Source organism: Artibeus jamaicensis, unplaced genomic scaffold (genome assembly GCF_021234435.1).
Source record: "Artibeus jamaicensis isolate MK-2021 breed Jamaican fruit bat unplaced genomic scaffold, CSHL_Jam_final contig_1132, whole genome shotgun sequence".
NCBI lineage: Eukaryota > Metazoa > Chordata > Mammalia > Chiroptera > Phyllostomidae > Artibeus > Artibeus jamaicensis.
The window spans coordinates 9,810,779-9,821,705 of record NW_026521221.1 but is presented as its reverse complement, the minus strand read 5'-3'; the positions used below and the strand labels follow the sequence as shown (position 1 = coordinate 9,821,705).

General features: G+C 49.8%; 1 protein-coding gene across 6 annotated transcripts in view; it reads left to right on the top strand.

The window, feature by feature from the left end:
• Positions 1–10,927, top strand: part of FRMD5 (FERM domain containing 5) — a 286,582-nt gene that overhangs the window by 251,256 nt on the left and 24,399 nt on the right. For all 6 annotated transcript variants that reach the window (XM_037151903.2, XM_037151914.2, XM_053666287.1 and 3 more), the window contains exons 5-6: positions 6,676–6,773; positions 8,849–8,972. In XM_037151903.2, coding sequence (XP_037007798.1) covers positions 6,676–6,773; positions 8,849–8,972 — 222 coding nt within the window. The remainder of the gene's footprint in view (positions 1–6,675; positions 6,774–8,848; positions 8,973–10,927) is intronic.

Here is a 10,927-nt window from a genome sequence, read left to right as displayed (position 1 = left end):
GCTTATGGGGCACAAGTACAGTTAGCTCTGGCTTGTCTCCTCGTTTCTGTGAAAGGTACTTCTTTTCTGATAATCCCCATACCTCTTTTGTCCCCATTCCCTGCCAGCAAGAATCCCTAACACCTAAGCAGCTACCTTTGAGAACTCAGAGAGAAAGCCATCTTTGGTAATCATCCAAGTCCTGGTTGGCATGGCAGGAGGTACGTGCTGGGCCTCTCAGCCAGTCAGTGAACTTCAAGGGCACCGACAAGTGTGTGAGCTCCACAACCCCGCCCCACCCCACCATCACTGTGCATCTCACCAGCCTTTCTTCCCTAGAATGCAGTTTGTGAGCCTTGTCAGGAGTGTGAGCCACAGGGTGCCTTAGCCTGATTTGGAGTCTTCCTGCCGCCCCTCCCCCAAGGCGAAGTGTTCAGCGGAGGCCTTAGAATTAGCTGCATCATGTTCCTCATTCACATCCCTGCTGATCTTCAGAGCAGGTACCTGCCCGGCCCTACTCAATACCCATAATTCATTCCTGGCTTACAGCCCTCCACACCACTTTACTGCCAAACTAATTTAGCTGTCAGTGGGCTTTTTCCTAGTAATATTGGTCCTAAATTTCACCTCCGTCTCATCCTTTCCCATAAAGCCAGGCTGAGAGGAGGGGATGAAGTAGGGAGAGAACTGCTTCAATTTATTATCTCTTGGACTCTTCCCAGATGATAAATTTAGTTGCCAAATCCTGATTAATCTCTTTTGTCATTTTTTAAAGTAATAAATAGATTTTTCTTGTCTGAGCTGAAGACAAAGCAGAGAAAATGGGGATTAGGCACCAGATTTAGCTTTTAACAGGGACCGCAGGTGTACGAGCCCTTTGGAAAGATCAAGTAACAGAAACCGAGTACAAATGGGGCCCCGGCTTCCAAGAAGCACGCTGCCCGACACTCGTTTGAGCAGTTGCTCAAAACACTGTTAATAGAATGAACTCTATATGCAGGAGTGAATGGAGTTTTCAGGCTATTTATCCATCCCTTCAGCGAATATCACTCAAGCCCAGCTTCGGCTAAGAAGGGTTGGCCGGCTTTCTCCGTGAAAGGTCCGGTGGTGAGCACGAACCCCGGGAGGGTTTGCGAGCCACGTGCTCTCTGTCACAGCTACTCGTTTCTGCCACTGCAGAGCAAATGCAGCTCCAGATGACATATGAAGGAATGAACATGTCTGCGTCCCAACAAAATTGTATTTTATTTCATTGGAAACCACGGTGGCAAACTGTCTTCACAGACCCTGGGCTAAGGAATCCAAAAGGGTTCAAAACCCCTGGGTGCACACTCCGGGTTTTTCTTTCACTAGCTGTGTGACAAGGCAAGAGCAGTGTCTGACCACTCAGCTTCCTCATCTGTGAGCCAGGGACAGAAGCAGCAGTCCCCTCGCAGCCACCTCACTGCTGTGAGGACTCAAGGAGAGGCAAGTGTTAAAGAGCACAGCGTGTGGCGCACAGCACGCACTCAGTAGGTCGTCATCATTGTTTCATTTTGCTGTTCAGGTCACCTGTTTCTCCCAACGGAATGTAGGCTCCGTAAGAGGAAGGAGTCTGTGTTGTTCCCTGCCGTCCTCCCGGCACCTGCCTGGCACAGGTGTGTGCGCAGAGCTGGACGGCTGGGTGGCCAGTGGGAGGCAGGGCGAGCAGGCGCGCTGGGCGCGGGGCACATGTGCTCCCTAGGGGGACATTAAAGTAAGTGGAATGTAGTCTCTGATTCCAAGGAGCATGCATCTAGTGTGGGGGAGGACAGACTCAGCACAACTATCTGGGGGGAAAGGATGGTAGAAAATGGAGGAAGCCAGAGGCAAATAACCTACTGAAGGGAGGGGGGGGCCAAAGGCTCTTCCGGAAGAAACTGTAAAGGAGCTGCCAGTGCTTTCTAAGGCCCAGAACCTTTATTTCCGGAAATACCTGCAGAGTCATCCCCACCTTCTGATGTCAAAAGCATAATGCCAAAGCCAATACCTTCAAGAGACGTACGTGTTGCAGAAAAACTCGGGTTTTCCTCAGTCGTCTGTTAGACTCTCGCCTTTTCACGCCCCCGTCAGTGCAGGACAGTGCACACGTTAAAAATGGAAGTGAGGTAGAGCCTCCTGCGGCCAGGGGAGGTGGGCAGAGTTTTCCCAAAAAAGTGTCCTGAAGGAGCAAGCTTGTTGTCTTAAATCTGACTTCATTTAGGACCCTCCCCCAGGCCCCAGCCTGATAATTAACTGAGTCACTGCACTGTAGTGGGGAGGAAGCACCAGGCCCTAGGTGGGGAGGCTGTCCTGATTCTGATCACTGTCACCTCAGACAAGTCATTCTACATGTCTGGACTTCTTCCTCCACTGCAGAATGAGGGGCCGAGGCTCTGTAACTCCTGTTCTGGGCTTCTGGGGTTGGGTAACCCAGTCAGCCTGCTCATCAGGAGCTGGCAAGGCTGGGCGGCCCGGGAAGCTGATCCCTTGCCTGGCAACACAGTGACCCTGGTGGCAGTGTCTTGGGCCACGAGATGGTCTCCCTTGGGCCATGTGTGGCAGGGGAGGACATGCCAGGATCTCTTGAGAAGAGGTCTAAGGGTGCAGTGAATCACATGGGATATGTTTTCATGACCGACAACACCGAGTCATCGGTTACCTCCATAAGTGAACAAAACATGCATCTTGATGGAAGATGCTGCACTGAGGCAGAAAAGGCAGGGGGGCCCCTTATTGCAACTCTCTGCCTTGAAGCTGCCAGTGGATCCTTTCACGAGCTCATCTCTTCTTGTCCTCTAAATTCTGGTTTGTTTCTTTGGGACGTTGAGTTGCCCTGCCTCCCCCTCCCCCTCCAATTGCTGCATCATTGCCTAGCAAGGTTCCTTTGGCCTTACCCTTGACCTCCCTGTAGCTGCCCCCTGTAGCAGATGTCTGAAGAAACCCCGCCCCTCAGGGGAAGTGTTGTTTCCTTTGCAGCTCACCTGAGGCACCTGGAATGTACACATCAATAAAGGCGCCTCATACAGATAAGTGGTTCTCCTTTCGAGGAGGAGTGTGTCCCCCCTGGGCAAAGAGGGCCCTGGAGGGGCTTTTTCAAACCCAGGAGCACCCATACACACATGGATCCTGACTTGCTCCTCCGGGGAATGTTCTCCTAATGGCCACAACATTGAGAATCACGGCCCAGAGCCTTACTGTCCCTTTGAAATACCTTATTCAATGCAGTATGTGCAGTCCCTGAATTTTGGACACAGGTAGGCAGAGAGGTGTGGGAGGAGGGACCAGTGAGTATGGGGTGAAAGGTTTGCTTCCTCGTGCGGCCAGAGCCTGTGGAAGGTGGCAGCTGGGCACAGTGAGAGGCAGAGAAGCCTTCTCCCCATCTTCCCCTCCTTTCCCTCCCTCTCTCCCACACCGTGTGGCATTCCACCGTGGGAAGCAGAGTGAAGACAAGCTTGATTTGGTAGATCCATCTTAATATCCCATTCTGCCTGGTTTCTTTTTCCTCCAGTTTTTCGTGGCAGACACTGGGGCAGAGTGGTGTTGGTGATGGTGGGTGAGGTGACGAGGGGAGCCCTTACTAACTTCCAGACTGTAATACTCACCCTGCTCGTGTTTTGCGGAGGGAAGTCCATCCTGAGGTGGTTAGAAGGATGCTTAGGCTTTATTCTGTATACAAGTCACTTGCATATCTTGTTAAAATGAGTCAGGAGATCTGGGACCGGCGAAAGAGTCTCGTTTCCAAAGAGTCTCGTTTCCAACGAGCTCCCAGGTGGTGCTGATCTGCGGCCACACTTTGAGCAGCGAGGCCTTGGGAGAGAGGAGGTTTGCCTGCTCTTTAGTTTCTGTTTGTTAATTACTCAAATCACCAAGCCCAGGGCTCTCAGAGTCGCCTGCTGGTACCCCTCCTCACCCTGGAAGCTGCGCTGTCAATGGTCCCCTTTCTTTTGAGCATTGTCACGTGATCAAGTGAGCCCAGCATCCTCTCTTTCATTCTTCAGCCTGAAAACAGAAGCAGTGGAAACCTCTAGTTGCCCAGGGAGGGCCCACTTTCTTTCTGGCTCAGACTGGTAGCATTTAAGGGAATCTTACTATGTCCATCACTCCCCTGGGGACACTGTAGTTATCCATGGCTGTCTAGCGAAATGCCACAAAGCCTAACTTAAACTAACAAGCATTTATTACCCCTCAGTTCCTGTGGGTCAGGAATTCCCGGGCAGTTTAGCTGGGTGGTTCCAGCTCAGGGTCTCTCGAACTGTCAGTCATCTGAAGGCTTCAATGGAGGATTCACTTCCAAGATGGTACATTCATGAGGCTGTTGGCGGAACGTGTCACTGCCTTGCTAGCTGTTGGCAAAAGGCCTCAGTTCCTCACCACATGGACCTTTCTAAAGGGCTGCTTACGTGCCCTCAAGCAGAATGAGTGATCCAAGAGAAAGAACAGGAAGGAAGATGTGATGACTTTATGATCTAGTCTCAGATGTCAGATACCACTACTCTGGCTTTGTTCTGTTTGTTAGAAGCAAGTCACTAAGTTCAACCCACACTCTAAGGGAAGGAAGTAGGCTCTGCCTCTGGAGATGAGTAGCAGCCAAGAACTGACAGACGTATTTTTTAAACCACCACTGGTGCCCCACCCCCCCACCGGCCAAGAAGCCACTGAAGGGTGAGCACTCCCTGGCTTTTGCTCTTCCTGGGGTGCCAGTGAGGTTACAAACAGACCCCTCTCCTTATAAAGACACTTTCAAAATGGAAAGTCAACCATTCCATTCTACTGAGGCAGGGTCCACCAACTGCTCATGAAACCACAAAGCAGTTGTAGGGCCAGGAGGGCAAGTGCAACACAGTGACTGAGGGCTGGCCTTAGGGGTCTGACCGTCCTGAATCTGAGTCCTGGCTCTGCCCCCTACCAGTTGTGTGCCCATGTGGAAATCACTGGAGCCTCAGATTCTTTATTTTAAAGCTGGGGCGGGGGCAGGGGATACCATTAGTACCTATCTCAAAGCGTTTGGTGAGGCTGAGGTGAGATAGTGCATGCAGAGTGCATAACCCCTGGGCTGGCAGCCAGTGAGAGTTTACCACCTGCCAGTTGCTATTAGCTGTTTCTCTTGACACCCCACTTCCACCAGAGGTGAGAGCTTCCTGGGCTCGAAGAATCGCCACCCACAGTTTCTGTGCTGCCTTCACCCGTGCCTCTTCTCTCACCTCACCCAGTTCAGAGCGGTCTGCCTGGCCTCTGCGAGTAACTGAAGCCTGTTCCACAGGCGGACAGGTGCTCTTGACAAGCCAAGGCACAACTCTTCCTTGGGCCAGTTACTTCATCCGCCATTCCTCTTTTTAAAAAGGAAAATCAGCCAGAGTCCAAGGCAGAGAGAGGCCCCATCGGCCCCTCTCTTCTGATACAGGTTTTTTGGTTTTTTTTTTCAAAAATTGTTTTATTGTTGACACTATTACAGAAGACCCCCATTTCTCCCCACCCTTTGACCCCTGCCCACCCCCAGGTCTTCACCACATTGTTGTCTGCATCCACGGGATATGCGTATATGCATATATGTTCTTTGGCTAATCTCCTCCAGTCCTCCAACTGCCCTCCTTTCTGAGATCTGTTAGTCTGTTCCATGTATCCTTGCCTGTGGTCCTATTTTGTTCATCAGTTTATTATATTCCATATATGAGTTGCATATGGTATTTGTCTTTCTCCAACTGGCTTATTTCACTTAGTGTAATATTCTCCAGGTCCATCCATGCTGTCCAAGGGTAAGAGGTCCTTCTTTTTCACAGCTGCATAGTATTCCATTGTGTAAATGTGCCGAATCTTTTTTATCCATTCATCTACTGATGAGCACTTAGGCTGTTTACAGATTTTGGCTATTGTAAATAATGCTGCTGTCAATATAGGGGGTGCCCGTATTCTTTACGAATGCTGTTTTGGGATTCTTGGGCTATATTTCCAGAAGTAGGATCTCTGGGTCAAATTACAGTTCCACTTATTTTATTTATTTTATTTTTAGACAAGGGAGGGGAGGGAGAAAGGGAGAGAAATATCAATGTGTAGTTGCCACTTGTGCACCCCCTACTTGGGGCCTGACCCACAACCCAGACATGTGGCCTCACTGGGCATAGAACCAGCAACCTGTTGGTTCCCAGGCCAGTGCTCAGTCCATCGGGCCATACCAGCCAGGACTGGCTGTTCCATTTTTAGTGGTTTTTTTTTAAGGAAATTCCATACTGTTTTCCATAGTGTCTGTACCAGTCTGCATCCCCACCAACAATGCACGACAGTTCCCTTTTTTCCACATCCTTACCAACCTTTATTTAAGTTTCTTTCTTTTGGCACTGAATTCATCTGGGCCGGCTGCTTCCAAAGTCCAGCGCTGGGGGCACAGTGTTTTTACCAGCTTGTGCCGTTTCTGTTCTGAGCTACAGAAAGAAACTGACAGGCTGTTTTGAATCGAACCTCGAATCAGTTCAGGGCCAAGAACTTGAAAGAGTCTTTAGGGAAGTGGAAAATGTACTTGTTCTGTGCTATGTTTCGAGATTTTTTTTTTAATGTAGTATAAGTGTCTTTAGGGAAGTGGAAAATGTACTTGTTCTGTGCTATGTTTCGAGATTTTTTTTTTAATGTAGTATAAGTGTCCTAACAGAGATTTTGTCTTTAAAGCAAAGAAATTCTTTACAATTCACTCTGTTTTCTCTCCAGGTATTTAGTCTTCCTACAGATCAAAAGGGATCTCTACCACGGTCGCCTCCTCTGCAAAACATCAGATGCCGCCTTGTTAGCGGCTTATATCCTTCAAGGTAATGACTTTTGACAGGATAAATTTGCTTCTCATGCTAACTACTGATCACATTATTTCAGTTACCACAGATGACTACTTCTTGCATATACACAGATACCTCTAACTTGAAGTGGAGTCTGAATTGGTGGGCTTCACCCTGACTCCCTAGACCCAGGAGGCTCTGACCCCTCAACCCCACCCTGTACCTGAGGGCTTCGTGCCAGCCCTTCAGATCATTCTTGCTGCTTTTGGGGTGTTTTTTCATCCTTGGTTGATAAAGTTACTGAGACTCTGGAGAATAATCTGAATCCATTTTTTCCTTTCATGCAAATCTCAAAGATGTGAAGCATCTTGGAATTCTGGTGTCTATTTCAGAGCCCTTTCCGTTCAGAGTGCTCAAAGTTGAAAATGGTTCTAAGTAAGAAACACATTTGCTAATATGCTAATAAGGCAGAGTTGAGTCTGTGCCCAGCTGGTGCCCAGACTGGCTTTTTCTGCAGAAACGGTGGGAAAGGGAGGCGCTCGTCATGTGTAATCCCCGTCCTTTCCTGAGTTGCAGGGCTCTTCTGAGCGCCACTCCCTAGATGACTTTTGGTCCTTGGGCCTGAAACTGTCACCGGATTGTTTGGGACCATAGCACTAAAGTCATGACATTTCCACCTAAAAACGTGAACTCTTAGTTAGAAACCTGTGAACTCCAGGAAGCTACTTTATGAAGAGAACCTGGAAGATCCTCGCCAGCAAACTAAAATCCTTCTGGCAGGAGTGATACCGTAGGCACGTTATGAATGTAAAAGTCAGCCCATTAAGACGTTGGCTTCTGAGACTCCTGTTTTTAAAAATCACCTAAACAGGAAGGTGCTTGCCAACCCTAAGGTACCCAAACAGGCTCCTTTCATTTTTAAAGGAGAGCCTGGTTCAGACTAAGTGAAATTTTAAACTCCACCCTTTCCTTCAGTTTACCTTGACAACCACATTAGAATTTTCTTTTTTTTTTCTTTAAGGAAATTGAAATCCAACATCAATGTTTTCCATCTGGAGCTTTCTAAATAGAATCATAATAAACGACTCCACAGCTCAAGGTCACTCTGAACTTTTAAGCCCAGGGAAGCCTCTAGTCTCTCGCTTAGTGATAGAAATCCGCAAGTGTTTGGACGCGTAATGTTAAACTGTGAGAGGAGGGCACACCGCCTCCTCTCTGTGCTGCCTGTGGTTCTCACTAGGGAAGGAGAACGGACAACCACAGAGTAGCTACAGCTTCTTAACACCCTTCCTCTTCACATACCCATGCTGTTCCTTGTAGAGTACATGATGTGGACAAAGCTAGGTTCTCACCTAGGAACACACGTGGAGAACACCGTGGGCCCACCACCACCCCTGCCCATGAAGCTCTAAGGTCTGCGAGCTCAGCAGCAGTAGGGATGGGCTCTGGGTGGAAGTCCCACCCTGTGCAGGGAGCTGAGAAGTTGGCCTGAGGACCTGGAGCTGCTGATCCCAATGGCACTTCTGGTTCCAGCCAGTCTTCCCCACCCCGCCGTCCTCTCCAGGGTGCCTGGCACCTGCTCAGCCCCCAGTGGATATTTATTCACTTGATTTCATTTGGTTTGGACTGAGAGTTGAGTTCTGAATTTGCATCATGGCTTATTCAGCAGTTTGCTGTGTCTGTGCTAAAACCCTCAGAACGAGATTTCCTCTGAGCTGACTCAGGCCCAAGGGGTTCTCTATCTTCCTGATCAAGCTTGATATCCCGTGTTGCCACAAAGAACATTGCTCCCGGGCCTTCCTCTCATAACCAAATGGATGGGGTTGGCAGTGTAAACTTCTCTCTTTCATTGAAAATTTATTTGTGGTGCCCTCAGAACACAGGGTCAACTCTACTATCTCTCTGCATAGCCTCAGCATCACTCAGTGCACTTGCCTGGGCAGACGGCTGTGGGCGCGCTCCTAAGACACACGTCCTCCGCCGACCCACAGCCACGCTCAAGATCCATGGTTCTTTGTGTATCTGCTGCCTGCTTTGACTTTTGCTCTGTGTGTGAATCCTGTTGCTTTGCCCATCTCTACAATTGTTTTCCTCTACCTTCTTTTTACCAGCGGAGATTGGAGATTATGACCCGGGGAAACACCCTGAAGGCTACAGCTCCAAGTTCCAGTTTTTCCCTAAACATTCAGAGAAGCTGGAAAGGAAAATTGCTGAGATTCACAAGACAGAACTCAGGTGAGTGACACTCGGTCCAAGGCCAGGACACTGACCCCCGCACAGCCCGACCCTCCTGACTCTGGATGTACCATTTTCAGTGACCGCAACCAAGCCCGTGGGCTCCCTCTGAAAAGCAAGAGAGATGTTGTATCATAAGGACAATAGACGGGGGTTGTTGGCCTGAAAGGTACTTGCTTCACCAAGAAAAAAATGAAGAGACAGAGGTCAAAAGCATGAACAAAAAGGAAGAGAAAAACAAACAACAGAAAAGGAAAAAGATTAGAGAGGAAGGGTTGAGTGGGGGTTGGAAAGTGAGCAAGCCTCTGCCTGCAGTCTAGACTGTGTTCAGGGGCTTCCGGGTCCGTGGGTGGGCCTGCACCGGCGCCCTGATTCCCAGGTACCTCGGGTGCCGCGAGAGCACTCGGTTCGGGGACGGTGCCTGCAGTGCTGCCTCAACCCCACTCCCTTGAGCAGAGAGGAGCAAAACACCTGGAAGCAGGAGTCTTGCCCTTCAGAGATTCTCAGTTCACCCAGAATATTCCTAATTTCATCAAATAGCATCAACGCATCCATCCTTTCACCGGAATGAGATAGGATTTTTCTACAGAGACTGATGAAAAGAAACACACAAACAGGATGTTTGGGCTCCGCTTTGTGTGGCATGCTGGAGCCCCAATTCCCCAAACAGATAAAGTACGAAGAAAAATGATACAACACATTGTTGTAAAAATAAAGCATGCTATTATTATCAATATAATTAAAAATATCTTTTTATATGTTTGTGTAACTACCATTCTGCTGGAGAAAAATTCCTGAGAGGGGGTAAAAGATGTTTCTAATTATAATAGTAAGCCAAACTAGTCCCTACCCTGATTCGCTGGTCCCCCTTCACTCAAAAATTTTACCAACAGATACGTCCCCACAGCCTCCGTGGTCTTTGTAAACAGAGCTCCCACGCACTGTGTGTGGCAGGACTGGTTCCCGATCCTCCCAGAGGCGTGGAGACTTCCATCAAAAGTGGAACCCTAGCCTGGCCACTTCCCACCCCTCTCCCTGTGTGACCCGGCCTCTCTGGGTGACAGCTCCTCCTATCACTCTGTTGTGGAAATAGCGGCCCCTTGTGGTCAAGGTCGGAATACACAGACCTGTGTGCCGGCTCAGGGTTCATTCAAAGCAGGTAGGAGGGATGTGCTGGGACTCCCCTGAGGCACAGCCAGGAGGGTTTTAGATGGGGGACGGTCCTTCAGAAACCTAGTAGAAGGTTGGAGATGCCCCAGGAAGATGATACCCGCTTGGAGGCCCCCAGAAGTTCTGGCCACCTTCAGAGGTGAATGGAACTAGGGGCTGAGCCCTTGGCCAACTGCAAGAGCATTTTCCAGACCCCTCGTCTCAGCCGGTGGATGTAGAAGTGTGCTGTCGACCTAATGCCTACACACAGGGACTACTTACACAGGTTCAGCTTCATCTCCACAATGTAGAAACGTGTCTGCGTTTCCTTTCTCCAACTCTAACGTGAGCTGCTCAAGGGCCCACGTGGTGTGCAGCATGTCTTGGTGCCTTTTACCACAGGCAGCACAGAGGCTGGCTGCTGCCTCTCCAGAGGGACGCTGGAGGGAATCTGGCCTGCTCTTCCTGTGGGTCGCACGTCTGCCTGCCCTTCACAACCAGTTGCCTGCCCCTCCTCACCCTGAAGCCACCCCCACGTCTGCAGAAGTACGTCTGCTTTGCCAGGGCTTTGGGTCCCGCAAGCACGACAGTGGTGACGTTGCCATGGTCTGTGTCGAGCTCCTCTACGCACCTGCCAAAGGGCAGCCGGGAGGGGAACGCTGCTGCCAAAGGCCCCTTCTCCGGGCGGCTTGGCGCCAGGGCTGGTTTCTTCCTTTGCTGCTCATTCCCTTTTCATAGTCACCACCTGTGTCACACTGAGCTGGAGTGGCACCTGGGGAGCTCAGTGCCGTCTCCTGCTGGAGGTC